Source organism: Pseudorasbora parva, chromosome 12 (assembly GCF_024679245.1).
Source record: "Pseudorasbora parva isolate DD20220531a chromosome 12, ASM2467924v1, whole genome shotgun sequence".
Lineage (NCBI taxonomy): Eukaryota > Metazoa > Chordata > Actinopteri > Cypriniformes > Gobionidae > Pseudorasbora > Pseudorasbora parva.
Genome location: NC_090183.1, coordinates 28,812,976 through 28,835,221, shown reverse-complemented (window position 1 = coordinate 28,835,221; position 22,246 = coordinate 28,812,976). Strand labels below are relative to the sequence as shown.

Below are 22,246 nucleotides of genomic sequence, written 5' to 3'. Positions count from 1 at the left end.
TAGACTACCTTCTTGTTGGCAAGATCATTTTCGTTGTCCTCTTCTAACTCCTCTTCTGAGTTGTGTTCCACACTCTGCTCCTGCATGTCCTTCATCTTAATCAGCAGCTCTGCTTTGGGTGCAGATGTACTGTAGTAGGTTGAATTAGTCACTAAAGCAGTAGCCACCCCCATGCTGTCTTCCTCTCTCCTGAGAACCCACAGATAAGTTTTATCAGAAACAAGCCGACTGATCCAAACACTACAGAATTACTTGTATAAAACAAGTAAAATTAGGATAAAACAATTGTGACTGCCCAAAGCATGAAGCAACATTTAAAAAGAAAATGGGAAAAAGTGGCGCAAGTTTGGGATGGAAGCCGCAGAACTACATGACTGACCTACCAATAGCAGACAGAGGAGTGTTTAAAGGGTTAGTACACCCAAATATTCGGTCATTATTTACTTACCCTTATGTCGTTCGAAATCAGTCCATTACCATATAAGTCGTTATTTAGCATTACTATTCTCGTCGCTTCATAAAATGATTGTAGAATCACTGTAGTGAGATAAACTTTGTAACGACGTCTTTAGTGCCTTTATGGGTCTTGAGAGAGGAAATGTCATTGGTGTCAATGAAAGCCTTTCTGAGTCATTGGATTTCAAGAAAAATATCTTCATTTGTGTTCTAAAGATGAACGGAGGTCTTACAGTTGTCGAACGACATTATGGTAAGTAATTATTGACAGAATTTTCATTTTTGGGTGAACTAACCCTTTAAGAATAATTATTTTTTCAATTATTATAATTGTTTCAATGACTTCATATTTACACAAAAAGCTGCCAGTTTGCTAGAGGAGTTAGTGCCCTAGATTTTCAATATAGAAAAAACATGCTTATGAATCATAACTTCAATGAGAAAGTAGAATTGGGCAAACTACAATTTAAATATTCACAAAATGCCATTCTTCTTCTTTTTTTATGAGAACCACCTGGGTAGGTAGGGCTCAATAACATCCCTGACTTCCTGATTAAAAAGGAAGTCATTTTCTTCCTAATGGTAAATTCCTAGAATAAATAATGAAATACAAACTTGGCAAACAGAGCGTGTGCCTTAATGAGGTAAGAAAAGGGAATATAGTAGGTTCACAAGTAAGAAATACTGACTTCTCCACAGAGTTACGAGGGGACAGCTGTTTAGGTGCAGCTTTCCTGCGATGTTGGGCCTCTTCCAGTAGCTGCTCTCCCTGAGGGAAAATACCCTCCATCAGATCCATAGTAGTCTTCATCTTACTCTGGTCTAAAATGTCCACTAGGGTCCTGTCCTTGTCCATTATGTCTCTAGCCAGCTCCTTCCTCTTTTCATCGTCCTCTGACTGCAAGGGATGAGAAGACAATCCGTTGCTGCTTTGATCTAATGAAGGGCTTGTCTGCACCTCACAGAACACCGGGTTCACGTTGGTTTGTGGCCCCTGGTCTTTCAGAGGGCCCATATCTGTGCCTCTTGGCTCAGTCCCCTGGTCCTTTTGCCTGGTGTAGGTACAGAACAGAGAGTATGACTGATCCGGATTCCCCAAGCTCTGAAGATGAGTTACTCCTGGTTCTTGCGAACTGACAGTGGTCTCGCTGGGCAGGTCGAGATACTGTTGACTTTCTTTTTCAGTGTTACTTTCTGAGTGAACAATCTTAATGGGCACTTTCTTCACTGATGTGTTCTCATCTTTAACCTTATCCATCCTGGTGAACAACAGCAATGAACATAGAAATGTGTTATTCTGGTGAATGCAAGACATGCAACATAAGGTAACTACGCAAAAGCATAAGCACAACAAGGGTAGTAAAACTATTTTCATGTGTGAAAAGGCATGACATTCTTTAACTTCAAGCTAAAAGGCTTTGCCCACAAGAAAACAATGTGGAAAATATCTTTGTCAGTTCCTGTGACCAAATCCATACACATAGAAGAGACTTCTAATGGCTACAAACAGTAAGACTACTACAGTTCTCATATTTTACCAAAAACAGCAAAAATAAAGCCACATAAATATTTTTCAACAGTCTTCAGTTGTGGCTGGGTGGTATTCTACTTATAACTGATCTAAAGAACTGCAGTAGACATGGACAATCTGTAGTAAGGGCACATATGAATAAGGCCCTTGTATGTGCATGAATACAATAAAGAGACAGTCAGAGAAGCGCTGTCATTAAATTACTGGGCTGTAGGGAGAGTTTCCAGTGATGGTTTTAAGATTGCAGCTGAGAGGAGCCCAGCTGTGGTTTGCCAGTGGAAATCTCTCCGAATTCCAAAACAGACCTTAAAGATTTTCTGAACAGCAGAAATACAGCTCTAAATACAGAAAGTCTTACCTTCCAGGAGCTTCATCCTGTATAGAGACAGAGACGGGGGGCTTGTCAGTCAGCCTCTGGGGAGCAAACTGGGGCGAGGGCGAACGCTGCCCCTCCATGGTGGGCTGGGTAGGGCCAGCGGTTTGTTGGGTGGGCAGGACAGCGGGAGGGGGAGGAGGTGGAAAGGGAGGAGGCACAAGCTCTTGTTGTAGCTCCTCCTTCCCGATTGGCCCTTTGCTATGCTCCAACCCCTTCCAGGGAACGGGGGCCGAAACTGAGGCGGAGCTTTGATTATTGACAGGAGAGAGTGAGGCCAAGACTCCTCCTTGTGATCCAGGCTGGACCTCCTGAAAATTGCTAAGAGGAGGAGGTGTGCCCTCAGGGCATTTGTACTTCTCCAGATGGGGCAAAAGAACAGAGCTCTTGTTTTTGGAGAGGGCTGATGGTTCAATCTGAGTGCTATGGTCAGAGAAATGCAGTGCAGGTTTATGATGACTGGATGGAGGATCTAAAGTCTTATTCTCCAGATCTTCAGTCAAAGCTGAAGGAGGTGCTTCTGGTTTCTCTTTGCATACGAGATCACTGTATCCTTTTTCATTAAACCTAAGAAAATATAAGAGGAATGCTTTGAAGTAAAAGTCTCAATCCACCAATACACACAACAAAAGATGATTTAACAGAGGCCCAGACTTTGTATGTATGTCCTTTTTGGTTCACAAAGCCTCACTGTGTTCAGCGTAAATCGATAGGCAGGCAGACATTTCTCCCACATTTCACCATCTCTCCTTGGTAACTCCCAGGCTGGCTGTCATACCCAGCATATTTCTGTTCCCACAAGCCTGTCATGCTGTGGAGAAAGAATGATCTTTCCCCTGCAGCAATTGGCAAAGAAAACGCTTTTCCCTTCTTAATCTTGATTGTTTTCGTTTATATTTTTACTCTCTTCCTTGTCTACTCAGATTTATGTAGGGCAAGGAGAGAAAAAAAGACCCTTGTTTTAATGAATATCTTAAATAAAATAGCTTGGGAAAATGAAAAACTCACTAATATAACAACACTCTATAAAGTAACAAAGAATATACATTTTTTTAAACATTTTTTACAGGCTTAGCAAGACACCTATCACAGACATCTATTAGGAATGTCTGGTCTTATGGTATATGTTTATACCATGCAACATTAGAAAGGTGTCAACTAGTAGAGATTCTACTGTATGGTTTATAACAATTTTGGTGAACCAATTTAATTATGCCATTTATACCAATTAAAAAAATCTAACTGCACAGAACGACACCCACAATTTATACTCACACATCCTTTACAGTATGAATTACCTCATGGGTGTATAGAACCAGTGGCTGTGCTCCAAAGAAAGAGACAGAAAGAGATTTTGACTGAAAAAAAAAGTAGTGTGTAGTAGAGTCAGTGGTTAGAGACACACTACAGTTCAAAAGTTTAAGGTCGTAAGATTTTTTCGTCTTTGGAAGTCTAGTATGCTCACCAAGGCTTAATTGATTTGATCAAAAATAGAGCAAGAACAGTAATATTTAGAAAATATTATTAGAATTTTAAAATGTTCTACTTTAATAAATTTAAATGTATTCAAATGTTTTCCTCTGATGCCAAAGCTGATTTTTCAACAGCCGTAACGCCAATCACATGATCCTGATTCAGAAATCATTCTAAAATGCTGCTTTGTATGGAATGTCAAAGCTGCCAATTTTAAAAATAAATAAATACATACATAAATATACAAAGAAATGTAAAAAAGCAAAAATAAATAAACAAATAAATGTATAAATAAATATACATAGAAAAGCAAAAAAACAAAAATGAATAATTATTTATACATTTTCCCCCATATTTATGTATTTATTGATTTCCATTTATATTTACTTATTCTTTTATTTATTTCTTCATTTATTTTTATTTTCATTTATTCCCACATTTATTCCTTTCTACATTTAATTATTTATACATTTAATTATTTCTACATTTATTTATTTCTGGATTTATTTCTTCCTACATTTATTCGTGCGTAGAGTAATGAGGAGGGCGGAGTTTACCTCAGACATAGCAATCGAGCTCAGAGTAGGCGAGAGCGAAGCGTTGAGGCCACAGTGACACCTTGTGGTGTAGCCGAAATACAATAAGTATAGCCTACCGATGTTGATACTGTCTGTGATGAAGGACTTAGATATGTATATGGCCAAAATCTTATATCACGGGTTTAAGTCATATAACCGTAACTGTAGCCTACTGAGTTGTAAAATGTCCTGGGCTAACAAACATGAACAGCACCTTCAACAGATCTGATTACAGGGACTCTGAAATGGAAGTGCTTTATATTTTCTCACAGAAAGGAAGCAGCGCACATATAGGCAACAGTGAAGTCCACGCAAGCATATTGACCAATGCATTTAAAACGAGACCATGTTTTTTCTATTAAGCAGTGGTAGTCTTTAGCCTACTTCCATAAACTCATGTCCAGGGGCAACCTTATTAAAAGTATGAACGTCGCGTTAATCCAAAAATTTGGTATGATGGAATCAATACATTTACTATGAAACTAAAACAGACAACACAGTAGGCTACAGTTACGGTGATATGACTTAAACCCGTGATATAAGATTTTGGCCATATACATCTAAGTCATCACAGACAGTATCAACATCAGTAGGCTATACTTATTGTGTTTCGGCTACACCACAAGGTGTCACTGTGGCCTCAACGCGTCGCTCTCGCCTACTCCGAGTTCGATTGCTATGTCTGAGGTAAACCCCGCCCTCCTCATTACCCTACACACGAATAAATGTGGAAATAAATAAAAATATAAATAAATAAATGTAGAAATATATAAAATAATATATATATATATATATATATATATATGGAAATAAATGTATAAATAATCATTCATTTTTGTTTTTTGCTTTTCTATTTCTATTTATTTATACATTTATTTATATATTTATTAATTTATTTGTGCTTTTTAACATTTCTTTGTATATTTATTTATTTTTAATATTGGCAGCTTTGACATTCCATAGCTTTGGTGTTCAAGAAACATTTCTTATTATCAATGTTAAACACTGTTTAACAGCTGCTTATCTTTTTTATGGATTCTCTGATTATAAAATAACAGGATTTATTTGAAATATATATTTTGTAACAATGTCTTTACTGTCACTATTAAACAACTGAATGTATCCTTGCTGAATAAAGTATTAATCTTAAAAGTAAACAATCTTACAGACCAAAACCTCTTTAAAATTAGTATACAAAAGCAAGACAATTGGCAAAGAGCAGAAAAAAAGAGTCAGATACAGAAATATAGAGTATGGACTTTTAAAGGTCCCATTCTTCGCGTGTTTTCGAAGCTTTGATTATGTTTACAGTGTGCAATATAACATGAGTTCATGTTTCGCGTGTAAAAAAACAGTATTTTTCAGTGCTGTTTCCTCTGTCCTAAAAACGGCCTGATGATTTTCTTGTTCTATGAAGTCCCTCCTTCAGAAATACATAACGAGTTCTGATTGGGCCAGCGCTTCCCTTGTTGTGATTGGACAGCAGCTTAGCGCACTTTGCCCGGAAAGTTCCCGCCTCTTACCATAACGGGGAGATGCAAGCGCTGAATGCGCGCTCTTCTCCACGTGGGAGAGCAACAAGACCACGCCCCCTTTTTTTTGCGCGTGTTCTTGTGGGCGGAGGATTAGTCAACAAACGGTTCTAGTGACGTCATTATATCCCTGCACTTCCTGCTGTAGTCCAAACCGGCCTTTCGCTGTAGGCTTTAAAAGGGAACTTCTGTTAAATAAAATATCTCGCTTGGCATTGAACTTTGAGCTTTATAATTGTACTGGTATTATTTATGCTCTAACAGCAACATTTCACACTAACTAAAGTTTGAAAGATGGAATCGCGAAGAACGGAACCTTTAAGAGGATGCAGATGTTATTAATACAGCATGCATGCATTGGTAACAATCAAATAGGAGGCAGTGCTTTCAATGTCTAACACATGCATTTGATCTCAGCATGAACTGGCATGCAGGAACGTCTCCGCTGTAATACCATGTAAGCTTCTGTACACAGCACCCCACCTTTAATCAAACACAGTCTCTTGCTAACTTTTCTTGTTTGATAAAGTGTGTATGACAAAACATGTTCTACCAGTACCAGAAACGTCTAATGGAGAGACACATCTCTGCAAGTGGATAAGCAACTGTACGTTTAAATTGTTTACTATTAATTTTGCTACCTGCATTTACCCATCACGTATAAACAAAATGAAGCCATGAAAACTATTATTTACTGAGGACTCAAAACTGAGAAAACATTAAAGCCGCTCTTAAAATACCTTACATACCCAAAATGACTCAAACTTCATCAGAAAAACTGCAAGCAGAAAAGTCCATAATCCAGTTACTCCTGCTGCTGGCCATATACAAGCACACTCACCTCTGATGATAGGGAGTTCTCATCTCAGCGACAGGTGCTTCCTGTAGCCCTGAACATATGTAATCTCTCCTGGGTGGGGCTAAAATGCTTGCACCTCAATTGAAATGTTTCCAACTGGATCTATTCCACACTAGATGTACTTATCAATAAACAATAGCTGTACCAACAGTAGCAAAAGGGGTTTTTAACATTAGAAGACTGTCAATATCACTTACTGGAGTGAAGAATCCTATTCCTTTTAGCTAGGACTTTTCAGCTAGGACTTCAGCATTTTATAATCGAGTCATGCGTGTTTGTTTGAACATAAATTAAATGATTGGGTGGGTAACAGGAAGTTGGACATTTAAACAACGATTTCTGAGAAAACTCAAAGGGCTATGAAGTGAAGATGCAGGTCTATGGTATAATTCATAGTTTGCTCTCCACAGCACCTTAATTAAAAGCAAGAATCAAGACAAAACCTTTCATAGGGGGCAATTTACAAGGCTTTGGATGATGGATGTTTGGCGGTAACTTGCTTATTCAAGTTTGCCACTCCTTATGTCTACACCTAGAAGTGTAAGAAAATTACCTGGAGAAATCAACGGTTGAAATGCCTAAAAGATGTGAATATATACGTATATATAAATACAAGAAGGATGGTATGTAAGATAAATAGGTAGATCTGTTACACATATAACTGGAAGCTGTTTGTGACTTTTAGGGATGTATATTTGTTGCAGAAAAAAATTAAAACTTCAATCTGCATCTAAATTACATCTGAAACACAGAGTAAATATCCAATTTGGATACTACTGGAGCCCCACCTAAAAAGTTTGCATGCAAATGGAATAACATCCCAGCCAGCTATCCGTTATACTTATACAATCCAGCTCTCCATTATACAATTTATATTAATCAAATCAATTAAGTGATGGTTAGGCTGCATTAAGTAGGTCAGCCCGAACTAGGAACACTTCCCATAACACCTGATGTACTCGTTACGTCATAAGAAAAATGGCATCTACGCTGATGTTAGTCTCTCTGTTTATCCCAAGGTTTAATGCAGTCGGCCGGATCCAGGCCGTATCCAGACCAGATGGTGGACATGCGCCTGGACATGACCAACACACCCCTGAAATGTCTGCAGAGGCCGTGTCAATCAAACTTCCCCCTGTAAATGCTGCATCGACATGACATCCTCATTAAACCCGTCACCGGCATGACCACTCCCAATCTTTTAAATAATCTTACGAATATCTATTGATCTAATACGAATTCTGACCTGTAATGTTGCCAGAATTATAATCATACTTGCATCCCCAATTAGCCTGGTTTTTCCCAAGGTTTTTTCTCCATTCTGGCCCTGAAGGAGTTTTGGTTCCTTGCCATCGTCAATCTTTGGCTTTTGGCTTGCTCAGTTGGGGACACTTAAATTTACACTATATTATTAATCTGCCCGCATTGACACTATATGATAATTGAAATTAGTCAAATAACATCACCGTTTTCACCAGAGCGTCCAAATCTAATTCTGTTGCATTATTTTCCTGTTAACATTGTGAAGCTGCTTTGAAACAACTGGCATTTTAAAAAGCACTATATAAGTAAAGGTGACTTGACTTGATCTGGATTTTCAAAGAATACATTTGCTATACTCTCAAGTGAAAGATTGCAGGATCAATTTAACATGTTTCAGTGGCTAGACAAGAAAATATATTATCTCAAAACTTGCTAATGTAACTGGAGGTAATTTTATGCACAGCAATCTATACTACTACAGCTGATGCTACTTTCTTTCTGTGCAATTTTAATACATCATTCAAGGGCAAAATATACATAACAAGCCCTTCATCCAGATGTCTGAACATTCAGTGTTATGAATTGGATTAAGTTTCTTCTAAGCAGAGTACAGGGCGACCATTCATGATTCTTACCGGATAAAATGCATTAACTACTCTAATGCACATGTAGAGTACAAATATTGAATAGTCTTATCTTTGTGCAGAGTAAAAAGACTGAAATAGGGCAAATAAAATCTGTAGAAAAGCACTTTGAAGAAACGGGAAGAGCAAAATGACATTTGGGTTGCTATTTTACTCTTTGGCCTTATTATGAATGGATTTGATTGGACACTTCCTATGTCATAGTCACATGCCTACACCTCAAAACCATCTCCTTGTAACAAAAAAGCCCAGTCCGCGAGGATAGCAGTGCTGTCACAGCTGGGCTAAATCCCAAGACTGTGAGGACTATAAAGAGTCTACTGTTTGTCTTTGACCCAGCGAGGGCTGACTGATGGCCCAACTGTGGATTTCTGTTTGCAACAAGGCCAAGATCAGAGCCATTAGCACTGGAATAGTTTCACTGACACACTGACACAATCTCTCAGCCAGGACTGTTGGAATCTGTATAATTTACATTACAAAGGGAATAATTATCTTGCCCAGGAGTATCATAAACATCTGACAAAAAAAAAATGACGTTGATACTCAATCAGCATACTAAATGTATGTATTATCTTTTAAACAAGTTGCAAGGCAATGGAAAAATACGTTACAGCACTCACCTTGTACTATTCTTATCCTGTTCAGAGGGATTTTTCTCAGGTTTGGAACAGTCAGCTGACTTCTTTTCTTGAACTGGAAGTTTCTGGGATGAATATAACACAAAACTTAATCTTCTTGTTCAGGTATTAGTATATTTCTACTGTAAACTTTTGTTATTTTAAGACTTCTCTATCCTAATTATTGGCTTGGTTGGTTGACATATGTGATCTTACTTTTCCCGTCTGAGGGTGTGACATTTTGTACTTTAATGTACAAATGTAATGTAATGTACAAATTTAATGTAGTTTAATGTTTGACTAAGTTCCAACCTTTATATTGCTATCATTGCTATTCATTGGAGCTGTATGTGAAACACAAGTCACTTTTGTTTTATGATAATTTCTGAATAAAGGACAAACTCTGAGAGTGCATGTTTTATCAAGTTTACCCCCATAAGAAGATATAAGAACAGAATTAAACCACCTGAAAAACAGAGGGCTTCATTAAATATGAAATAACTAACCTGTCCATAGAAGTCAGCAGAAGGGGAGGATCTAGATCTTTCATGCATACAGGTGGGCTTACTTGGTCCCTCCTTTCCTGTATCAAGGATATTATCAGCGGAGTGGTATCGTCCAGATGCCCTTGGTTCAGTTGTCTTTCTCTGGGTGTTCCATTTGGCTTCATACTCTGCAAATGTACCTAGTCGCTGTTGTTCCAGCATAGCTTGTTGGTTCACTGAGAGAGGGCCATCCTGACCTTCATTAAGGTGGTTTTTACTGTTACTCCACCCTGCCGTGTCACTCTTTGAAGAATAGTACATCCCTACAGGTTTGGACAGTCTGTTGTCTTCAGATATTTGCAGGTTTTGCTTTGGCATAGGTTTGGGGAAAGCTGCTTTTCCTGTTGCTTCAAAGAATCTGTGCCGATTTTCTAAGGGTACAGCATTGTCAAGCATAGGGGAGCGCTCATCAGCCCCTACTTCATGGATTTTATCTGGTTCAGAAAAAGACCGAACTTTCTTTTCTGTAGAAAACCGCTTGCGGCTACCAATGCGAAGCACCTGATTACTTCCTGAGGTGGGTTTGCCAGGTGGGACCTCGGAGACACTTGGAAGTGGAGGTGTGTCCTTCCAAGTTGAACCCTCGGTGCCTGGATGCTCAAACAATACTGGCTCTAGGTCTTTTCGTCTAAAAGATGTAGCCTGGAGGACTCTGGCCTGGGCTTCTTTCAGATGGTCTTTATAAGAGCTAGAAAAGCAGCCATCCGAGGAGGGAGAAGTGGTCTTCCAGGCAGCAGCCTCTTCTACTGCTTCAGCCGGAATTTCTAAAGTGGCAGCGCTTCGACTCTTTTGAAGCTTGGCCCTTCTCATCTGGATCTCGTTGCGCAAGGTGGTGGCAAAACGGTCACTCCGTCTTGCCTGTTTGCCACTCTGACTGTCAAGGGTTTCCTGCTGTGCACTTTCACTGTTGATCTCATCCTGACAGTCATCCATGTCATTGCGCTCTTGGGCAAGAGAATACAGCATAGGGGTTTTCTGGGGACATATCTTTGACTCGCCTTTCATAGGAAGAGGTTGTTGTGAGTATTCTTTAAGATGGAGATGGACAGCATTTCTCCTGTGCTCAGGTTGCTTACTGTGGGGATAACTACCAGAATGCTCATCTGAGCTAGAAATATAGTGATGCTTTTGGCTCCCCCTCAGCTCAGAAGGTTTTGTTGAATCAGGCATATTCAAGGAATTAGAAGGTGCAGAGAAAATACGATTGTGACTGTCACTTTGTTTAAAGGAGGCATTATTGTCCTTATTATCTATATCATGGTGCTGTGACTGAGGAGGGAAATAGTGGTCTTTAGTTCCTCCTTGAGAACCTATGGACATCCTGTCCCGTCCATTGTTTGACATTTCTGCGACTGCAGAAGATTTAGAGTCATCAACTCTCACTAAAGAAACCTGTGTCATTCCCTGAGTGACATGGTGAGAGGTAACACCAAAAAGACCACAAAGTGATGTAGCTGGCCTTCTGGCTTGATTCTGGCTGTTGAGTTGCATGTGGTTGTTTGTGGGTAGTTCCTGCATACTGCTAAAGTAGCCACTGAATGGAGGATTCAATGCTGGCACTGTCCTAGTTTGAGCGTGGAAAGTGCCCTCATCGCTGTACTGACGTAGATGGTATGGAACATGGGCATAAGATGGCTGTCTATCTCTGACATCTGTGGTTGATAGGGAGTATGTCTTGTCTGAAGACATATAGTTGGAATATTGATGATGGGCATTGGATGAAATGCAAGGATTTGAAGAATCATTTTTGGATGGCAGGTTAAAATTGCGTTGACCCTCAAGACCTGTCTCAATGACTTGGTGAGACCTTTGAGCGCTTTCATAGGTTTCTCCAGCCTTTTGTAATGCTTTCACCTGTGGCTTTAACTGGGCATGAACACCAAGGCCCTCAGAGGTACCTGTGATCAGACCCTTCTCATGAACCTTTGTAGCTGCAAAACTATCACTGCGTGTCGGTGGAGTGGGAGGTGGGGTACAGGAGACTATGTTTTTCTTAATATCTGGGACATGCCAGACAGGTCCAATACTAACTCTTCCAGAGCTTGAATGTCGAGTGCCCGGCTGTTCTTCAGCTCTTGGGATCTCATGGCTACCTGTACTTGAGAGATGCTGTAAGTATCCAAGCCTCTCATCTTGTCGTACACCTTCGTTTAGGTTTTGGCTATGCCTGCCATTGCTGTGCCTGCCACTTGAGTCCCACTGATTAATTTTGTACAGCATGTTTTCAGTGGATGCAGCGTTACTTTTAGACAGTGTGTAATCTGGGGTTCCTGAGCTTGTAGAAAAGGAGCTGTATGCAGAGTCTCGTTTACCACCACCCAAATGTTCAATGCTGTTATTGTTGGACTTGCTTGGAGAAAGACAGCCAGGTGGATAGGGATGAGAGCTATGCTCTAGGCTGTCCATACTCCCCAAAGAGCTAAACTGATCAGATACTCTCTGTAGATTTGTTTGCTCCCAGTCAGTTGAGAGTTCAGAGGAGAATGAACTACGAAAAACAAACATGTGTAAAGAGTGTTTAGATTGTATAAACTAGCAAATGCAACTGCAGTAAACAATTTGAAGAGTTTGTACAATGCATTATTTAAAAAAAGAAAAATAGAGGCCTTGAATTACTAATCATTTACTGAAAGAAGCAATATAGACAGAAACAAATTATTGTCTGTCTTTCAAATACCTTGCATCATTTCTTGTTTGCCAGACTGGTGAGGGTGTGGACTGAGTTTTGGCTTCTGAGTGGGTCTCGTTGAACTTGGTGGCATGCCAGGAGTGTGGTCTGCTCATGGGTTCATTTCTCCTGTGGGCAGCAAACAGGAAAGAAAGAAGGATAGAGAAATAGGTAGAGCAGAAAAGGAAAAAATTAGAAAACAAGGTTATAAAATTTTGCTTGTGAACAGCTGTAAAACGAATGGCAAACACAGATCACCAAGCACCACTACAACTATTCTGAAGAACAGAAGAGTGTCAAAACATGGTAGATGATTATGGGAGTAGTATAATGATCATGGCAAGAGACAGAAAAGTTGCCTGTGAGCATGCCGATGTTGCAGTCATTCACCATCAACACAAAGTTTTTCGATTGTCAACCACAAATAAAAGACTAACAAACAACTGCAAACACCAAATTAAAATAGCTGTAACCACAGGTCCACTCTCTCAACACTCATACCACAGTAACATACCCTTTAAATCGATTCTTTCTGAGATGCATGAAGTGAAATAGACAAATATATAATTGTTAATGAACTGTTATTTAATCGCCACAACAATTAAGCAGAGGCTCTTGTAAGAAGTCAAATACATTGTTTTATACGTTATTCATCAGTTCATACGTTTTTGAACCCTTGCAGATGAAGCCTATACTCAAAACAATATTGCATGAACTAACGAACAGGGTTCCCACATCTTTGACCAATAATACCAACTGGATAAGGATTTTTAAAAAATTACTTAATTGAGATTACACTTGCCATTTCCTACAAATAAATATTTTAGAGAAAATGTCTTATTTTCAACTCATTTAGGACAGCTTACAAATTCTCCTAATTTGTAATATTACAAGTTATTCCAGGCCTGGAAATCACAATTTTAAAATCCAATGATATTTCCAAGCATTTCATGATCATGGGAACCCTGAATGAAGAATGTAGAGAGTATGCAAGGTGGAAAACTAATGAATGGAAAATTCTGATGGATTCTATCACAAGACCATGGAAGGAATATGATTGTAGATCATCGTTACTAGACTGGGTGGTACAGGAAAGGATGTGGGTTTTCTTGTAGATACATTGATACGATACCTCATGGAACTTCGTAAAATCTTCGTGAGAAAGTTCCGGGCCATATGCACGTCGCTCTCTGATGGCATTTTCTGTGCTACAATATCCACCATTTTCATCTTCCTGAAGGGAGTTAAAAGGGGGAGGGACACATATAGTCTGAATCTTCCAGTTCAGAAAAGTTTGACAGGGACTGTACTGCTGTAATCCAAATGGAGACATGAAAATCCATGTCTGTGATGGAAAAATACAGACATACTAGCATGGGCCACAACACTGTCTGTAATTAGTCAGACATTATATGCAAGAACACAAACACAAATATAGCCCTGCATAAAAAAACATAACCAATTCAGACAAAACAACCACAAAAAGTTATAATAAGCTGTTATACTGTATGAAAATAAATTGGAAAAACAGACAATCCACATAAATGAGCCATAAGGTCATTCAGAAACATACCAGTGCCAGCAATGAGAGAGCATTTAAAAGGACAAAATCTTGTCAAAAAACAAACAAAAAAAGTAGTTGACAAATCTACATAAATTCAACTTGGTTCATCAGGTTTAACGGCCTCACAATGGTTGGCATAAATATTCAAACTGCCAATAACACGGAACATGTAGAGAGTCAGTTTGATTCATTTCCTGCAAGAGTGCAGGCACAATTAACTTCTCTGCTGAATATTAAGAGATCATTATGAAAAAATACAATGCAATTAAATGCATTTACATGGCAATAAGGCATTACATGGCATTTACATTAGCTACTGAAACCTGCCTCAGCAACAGGTCACAGAGGCTACGTTCACGCTTAGCATATCTTAGCATTCAATTCCGATTCACTGCTCAAATCTGATTTTTGTAGCTGCTCACATTGTTTTAAATGTGGCCAATATCAGATTCCAGTGCGAACAGATCATGCTCCTGAACTAACCCGAATGTGCAGAAGAACGTTAAACAGATGTGCTTCAGCACGTTGTCATCGGAAGTAAACCTGGGGAATATTAAAAGTGAGTGATTATGCGTTTATTATTAGCGTGATCTACCAATTTAAGTGCAGGTAAATATATTTTTGTAGAAAAAATAAGTTTTAAAACATTAATGATACAATTCCTTGTGTTTGGCTTGTAAAGAGCTGTCACTGTAACACTGACTCCAATGAGCGCAGAAATGTGACAAATGTTGCTCTAGAGTGACTTAAAAGTAAATTCCGATATGACTGTTCAGAATGCAAAAAAACTGACCTGTATCGGATTTAGCACGAATCAGAACTGAAAATATCAGATTCCATGCGGTTTGTGCTGTTCACACTGTCATTAGAAAAACAGATCTGAGTCACCTGTGAGAACAAATAAATAAATTCGGATTTGGCGAACATTTGCCTGCAGTCTGAATGTAGCCAGAAATCTGCAACTTACATACAAACAATCGCTTGGTGTGAATAGTGGACATAGGGAGACATCTTGTGGATAATGTTTAACACTACCATTTCAAGTGATAAGGTATGCCATAAAAGGGGTAAAGTGAGAAAAAGACAAAAAAATAAGTGAATTAATCAAATATTGCAACCTATTTCCAGGGTCTGTGCATGTGATGTTTAAAAGATTCATGTCACATGCTTTGCATAAGCGAGTTTAGCATGAAACATTCCTCAGTATTTCTCCAAGCTAAAGAGTCCACCCACACCTGACCTGTGACCTTAAAGTTCTGAGAGTCAAAACATTCCTGTGGTTTCTGAAATTCAGTTGTTGAGTTTAGTGATAGGATTGTAAAAACAGAAATCCATCTTCGAGATTTTTCAACGGTCTAAAACCCAAGCCTGTAAGACTCCCCATAACACTGGAGGGGTTAGAATAACAGTCAAAGAAAGACATGCAGTGCTACTCCATTAGACCATGAGGTCAAGTGCCAGTCATCCTCTAGCCAGTAACACAGTAAGACACATTCTTTGAATATTAAAAACTACTATGCTAACCCAAATATCCTTGACCCCAAAAGATTTGTTTAAACCACCTTTGGTTAACCAAGCTTATTTTGTCTGAAACAAAAGATGTACATCCCCATCACAGGTTTAAAAGATAGCAGATAGCAGAATGGATTAAACAACAAATTATGAGCAGAGTGGCCAAAAGACACCCTCTGCTCTCTCTCAATGATGCTGTCTGTTCCTGTGCAAAAGTTTCAAGTGTGTATGTGCTCGCCACACATGGTGCTGGCTATTCAGATGCTAATGACGCTCTTTATTAGATGTATTGTCAGGGCTACAGCTGGTCTAGCACAGATATGCCAGTGGTCTGAATCAGCGGCGCCCAGGCGGAATGGAGGCCAAGGAGGGGGTTTCGGAGGGGAAAATCCCCCACCAATGTTTTCAGAACAAGGCATGTTCAAAAACAAACAAATCACTTCTGAAAAGACAACAACCAATCCAAAGCTCTGATGCAAATCAGCCTGGGTAAAGAGTTTACATTCAAATCTTATTCACAGGGCAAAGCAACATGCAAAAGTCTTTAAAAGACGCCTGCATGAAAGATTAGCATGCTTTTGAAAGTGAAAAGGCTATTGCTTACTAACAGGATCTGATAGTGTTTGAAAACCATCAAAGGTTGATTTTGGTTTGCAAAGATAAATGCAACAGGTTTCACAAGGTCAAGTTTTCACATACCATCTACTCGTTTACACATGGCCTGAGTCATTTGAGGGACAAGCTGCATCAAAGCGCAGATTTCACGAACAGATCAAATTAAACAAGACTAAACATATAGTAAGATAAACAGAAGCAAAAGAACAACAACAGGTGCGAGACAGACAGCAGACTAAAACAGACAGCAAGATGTAAACTCACCAAACAATCCCTCAAGCAAGTTTGCCAAACAGATCCCAAAAAAAGAGCAGACTTTGAGATACTTTGATGGATGAAATGGTACTGAGAGACCGGGTTTGCTCCAGTGGACTCCCCAGGCAGTGCATTCCACGTTCACATCAAAGACAGGCCAGGACAAAGGGCCCTCCATAGATGGCCAGTCCCAGACCGCAGTGTGAGTCTTTTCAACCATCCACGTCTTCCATATGAAAGAGTACAGAAAAAGGTATCCTTGAGGAACCCCATGTAGAGATCTGATCATACGAGCCTTAGCACATACACTCTCATATCTACGTCCATGCCTGTGTGACTTGCAGTCAGGGCAGATCTCAACAGGGATTATGGTGATTTTTCCCCGGGAAGTAAGGGGGGAGGGATTGAGGAGGGGGCTGTTGTCACAGCCAGTCTCCTTAAAGCAATCTAGCAGCTTCTGTTTCCCTATTGGCTCAGTGATGGTATGCTAATGAGCACCCGTGTGGGCCAAATGCTCTCGTTGAACCCCTCTTGTGCAGCGGTCCTCTGTTTCTTCTATTACTATGGCAACAGGTTGATTTTTGCAGAGTCTAAAGTGCACTGGTTTGTCAAGTGGAGCGAAACCAAAGAAAGACACAACAACAGAATTATACTTAAAAAATGGGGTTTTTATTAAAATATGAACAGATCAGAAATTAATTTATTTCGATAAACTGATTGGTCCAGCACTGAATATTAAACAATGGCTCTACAAGACACAAGAGTTTTCAAATTCCCACTCACTGACGCCCCTAGACGTCACCATGACCGTTGACCTCAAGCAATAACCCCTCCCAACCCCCGAAACTGATCATGTGACCAGTAGATCCCTTCAGCTCTGAAAAAGGACATCTGGTTAAAGCAAGGTTCGAGATCTCAAGTAATCAACCCGCTTGTTTCGCAAACAGCATACTCTAGAGAGTGAAGCTTGACTGTGATTAGAGCTTGACCTACCAAGTTTTGAGCTTGATTAAAACTTTTCTTGGCATCAAGACAAGTGGTCTGGTGACAAGCAAGAAGATTACAGAAGAATTGTTTTGGCCTGTGCCTGATGGGCGGGCTTTAAGAAATCTTTCACAATGATCTATTGTAAGATGACTTCTCATCCATGCATTCCAGACAGGAGTCCATTCCTAGGCATTAACATTCCCATAAAGGTTGCATTTTTCTTGCTGCCTCAAAAAGGTAAAAAGATTTGTTAAATTTAAAAGATCTTATTTCAGAGAGAGAAACCATTCTTAAACCATCTTGCCATTTATTTGTTTTTCAAGGAGACAAGAATAAGTGTTTAAGGACAGATGTTAAGCGCTAAATCCAACCATCTTATCTGATCCATCTGTCTTTGTTCCCTCTAAAGGAAACTGCACTTCATTTAATGTAATATTGGACACAAGGGGACAGCGAGACAGATTTGGCTGCATGGGAGTCAGTTATTCATTTGGCTGTTGAGTATCTGCACAAAGACCTTCTTTAGAACGCATCTCAATCAAACCGCTAATACAGGGCCAGGAGAGGCCAACCGTGAGGTGCCTGTAATGACAGGCACATTCCTGAGCTGCATGTCATACCAGCCAAAGAACCAATAGCCGTCTAGCCCCCCGCTGGGTTCACAGCCGTGTCTCTTTTGTTTGGGTGAACAGTACTAAGATATGTCAGGATAAAGCATTCCTTAAACTTACACATACTATGCGTTACTATATGGACCTAACAAGAAATTAATGGCTTGGTCATGCCAGGTTTCCTGCATGTTGATGTGATTAAGGATGCCCTTGATCTAACCTCAGCTTACAGTGTAAGTAAGAAAGGTGCACAGTAATCAGACTTAGAAGGTGAGCAAAGGACTCTAAATTCATTGCTCCATGCCAACATTTCTTGGAAACAGTTAGCACAGGAGACTGAATCCTTCTGTGCAAAGTTTTACATTCCAAGAGGCTTAATATGACCTGTAGATCGACATCTGATCACAGACTTAGACCGAATACTCATAGTCCAGGGATTAGCCTATAGTAGTGTGATATTTTACTGAGATTAAATAAACAGCTATCCGTGCATTTATAGAAGGAAACATTTTGAAAAAAAGAAGAAAAAAAGAGACTTGCTTTCTTTAAAAAACAAATAAAAAAACAAACAAACAAAGCACATTACCTTTTTTTGTCTCTAAGGTTAATTACTTTACTTTGCCTGAATTACTATTTTATAAATCCTTCCTATTGTACTTTGGTTTGATAGTTGAATGTAGAAATATTTGAAGTAAAAAAAAGTGCTCATCGAGCATAAAGCTGCACATCACAATATAAAAGTGTGTTAGCTAAGTTTTGACTTCATCAAAGACCTAAAACAGCAGTAACGCCCATAAAAGACAGATATGACATCTATTACCTAAACCTGTTGCATATCTACAAGAACTAATAATTCTTACAATTATTAAGTGTGGCAAGCAGGATGGGCCGAGAGCCGTGAGAACAAGTGCAAGACCAGTGACATGGTTGCTAATGAGCGTCACCTGCACACCATACCGGTCTCAAATGTGTCTCAAGGAGGAGCATTGGATTGATAAAAGGAGGAGTGACGACACTGAAGGATGAGAGAGGGCCAGGCCTGGACTTTACATTAAGTTTTGTTTAAGTGTGTGGCAGTCGTCCATGAGGGGTGCAGATTTTCTTTTGGTTTTGTGTTTAAACATTCATTGCTTTCCACCTCCATATTCCCTGAATAACAAACCTTGTTCCATTGGTGCCAAAACCCAGGAGGAAGAAGGGATGTGTTGTCAGAGAGGCCTCGCTGCTGACTGAGATCGCGGCACTGACTGCCAGTGGCTGACTGAGGTAGTGGTGCTGGAGCAGTGGAACTACAGGTGGGATGGAAAGCTCACTGCCATGATCCTGGGTCATGGTGGGGTAGCTTCTGTCCGTGAGGAGAAGTTACCGCTATTCGCCAGAGGCCAGGCCTGCTGCCATCCGCCATGATGGGAAGGAACAGGCAGAGCGAGGTAATGGGGAGCTTGCTGCCAGGCCACCATACCGGAGGAGCTATCGCCGGCCGCTAGGAGGCAGAGTAGTATCAAGCCGTCCACCAAGTGTCCAGTACCATTGTATGGTACTATGAGTGAGAGCCTCTCTGCTGGTTGAAGACAGAGGGTTGAAGATAGAGGGTTTTTTTCCCCTCTATCCCCTCTTTCATAGCTGTCTCTCCTCATCTTTCAATCTCTTTTTAACTGGGTTTTGAGTGTCTCACAGAGGAGCTCCAGATTGATGAAGGACTTGACAGTGAATGACGAGAGAGGACCAGGCCTGGATTTTAAGTTGTGTTGTTTATGTGTGTGTGGCAGCCATCTGTGAGGGACTGCCACGTTTGGTTTCATTTTGTGTTTATTATTATTTAGAATTAAAGTGTTTAAATGTTTGTCGGTTCCCACCTCCTCACCTGATAACAAACCTTGTTACATTAACCTTGTTACATGTGAACTCTTGTGAACTGAACTGTTTAAAATGTGTAACTTTTGAATCCAGTGATTAGCCCGGATATTTTAATTATCAGAAAATCATCAAAATTCTGTAAAAGTTGTGTTAAATGTCAATTTTGATTACATCATATGTCAAAATTTATATCAGGACTTTTATGAATGGATCAACCCAGACTTGTTCAAGAAAGAAATCACAATGCATAAGTGAATCACAATTTTCATCAGTAATTTTACAATGACAGATTTTTAGTAGAAAAATGTAGCTGATTTGTGTTGAGACTAAGCCAAAAATGAAGTAAACCATACCCAACCATAACCAACTTTTGGCCAAAACTAACCATTCCCAGCTTCCCCTACCGATGGAGCCAGATTCATGCAGATGAATCCCTCATCACCTTTCCCATGTACCTTTCACTTTCACATGCTGGTGATGTAACAGGCGTCATAGCAACCAGAATAAAGGAACAGAGATTCAGAGAGATCTCATCACTATAGCACTGAGTAGGGATGCACCGAAATGAAATTCTTGGCCGAAGCCGAAACCGAATAATAATGAAATGCTTGGCCGAAGACCGAAGGCCGAATACCGAACGCGGTGTTTCGCATTTTTTCCATTTATTTGGCAATTTTTTTTTACCATTACAATAATTAAATAGTAAAAATTTGCTTTTTACTATTTTGTGTTGCTTTTCAGAGAAATAAATCAAATAACAAAAATACAATTTCAAAATATTTATTTAACACTGAATTTTTTTAACATTCCAGCAGATATTATACAAACTAAGCACAACATAACTTAAAATAAATAATTAGTAAAATAAAAAATATATTTTTATTTGGCCATCTTAGAAGCCCCCCTTCTTGAATAGCCTATGTTAGGCCTATAACTGACTGCTTAAAGAATGTAACTCTGTATGTCTACAACAACTAATGTGCATTAAATAGTGCAAAAAATGTGGATGAACCCACAACAAATAAATAACTGTCTTAGACATAAGCCTACTTAGCCTACTTCTTCAGGAAAAGTGGCAGGTTCATCTTTATGAAAAGTAGCTTCTCTGCTTTCTCACATGAAAGTCGGTTCCTCTTCTCATCGATGACATGAGCACTAAATTTCAGCACTAAACAGTGCTTCCACACTGCTGACATGTTTGCTGCATAAAGCACGCATCTCTTACTCTACGTGGGTTACTTTTTGATCGCGTCATTAAAAACGTCATTGTTCGGCCAAAATTATTCGGCCTTTTTACTTATTCGGCCGAATGCCGAAAGTGCTTTTTTTGGCTATTTTCGGCCGAATAATTTCGGTTGCCGAATATTCGGTGCATCCCTAGCACTGAGCTTGTCCAAACAACTGTTTGATGCTGCTTCCTGTAAAGCCAAGCCACCTGCAGTTCTCAAATATTTGTTTCATGACTTGTTCAATAAAATAGTAAAATATTGTACTTTATCATTCACTAAATCATGAAATCTAGACATTGATAACTACAAAACTTGAAAAGTATGGCAAAATGTCAACACTTTACATACCTCAATAACACCTGTATATCAAAAGGTCTGAGCCCACTACAGAACCTGGTTTGATTCAGTCATGATGTGCTTTGCTTTAAAGGCCAGTTCCCATCGGTGTGGCTATCCGTGTTTGATTATGTTTCCTTAAAGTATTTGTGAAAACAGCTGCTCTTCCTTTAATGCTAATGAAATGTGTCTAACCCACGGGTGTCAACTCACCTTGCCAATGGACTGTTCCACAAATCATTTTAAAAAGGGTGAATCATCGATTAGCACCACATGAAATTGCTAAATAAAATCCACTTTGGCATTTAGGTGGTGCTAATCCAAATGTTACATAGTGAAATTAAGAAAACAGTTATACTGGATCACTGAGCACCTCTATAAATCATATGCAGATGTCTTGGCTCCACCCCTGCTGTGGTGATCAAGTTCAAGTCATCCTCTTTCAGTTAATGCCATAGAAGAGGTTTACTAGCTATAATTGGATTCTGAGGCCAGAGTGACACAGCTCTGGTCACTATAGCCACACAGATATTTTACTCTTTTGAGCAGAGGTATAGACACAGTGAAGCCAGTACACTGGAATACACATCCTTGATGGGTCCATTGCATAATGCATTACTTTGAAATTTAAACTACATCCTGTAGCCGAAATATTTAGTCCTTTAGATGCTATTAAATAACTGAATGCTTACTAAAAGAGGGGAAGGTTAATGTCCTCTTTTAGGCATCCTTTAAGAA

At 39.4% G+C, this 22,246-nt stretch overlaps 1 protein-coding gene across 7 annotated transcripts in view; it reads right to left on the bottom strand.

Annotated features, from left to right (window-relative positions):
- The window catches only part of shroom2a (shroom family member 2a), a 56,341-nt gene that overhangs the window by 3,536 nt on the left and 30,559 nt on the right, over positions 1-22,246 (bottom strand). For 3 of the 7 annotated variants that reach the window (XM_067459733.1, XM_067459732.1, XM_067459736.1), the window contains 6 exons: positions 12,552-12,671; positions 9,836-12,362; positions 9,333-9,415; positions 2,346-2,927; positions 1,146-1,715; positions 9-189 (listed from right to left, as the gene is read on the bottom strand). In XM_067459733.1, coding sequence (XP_067315834.1) covers positions 9-189; positions 1,146-1,715; positions 2,346-2,927; positions 9,333-9,415; positions 9,836-12,362; positions 12,552-12,671 — 4,063 coding nt within the window. Of the gene's footprint in view, positions 1-8; positions 190-1,145; positions 1,716-2,345; positions 2,928-9,332; positions 9,416-9,835; positions 12,363-12,551; positions 12,672-13,056; positions 13,075-13,674; positions 13,777-16,497; positions 16,823-22,246 lie in introns of those variants that run through there. The other 4 variants (XM_067459734.1, XM_067459738.1, XM_067459735.1 and 1 more) reach the window with 4 other exon arrangements.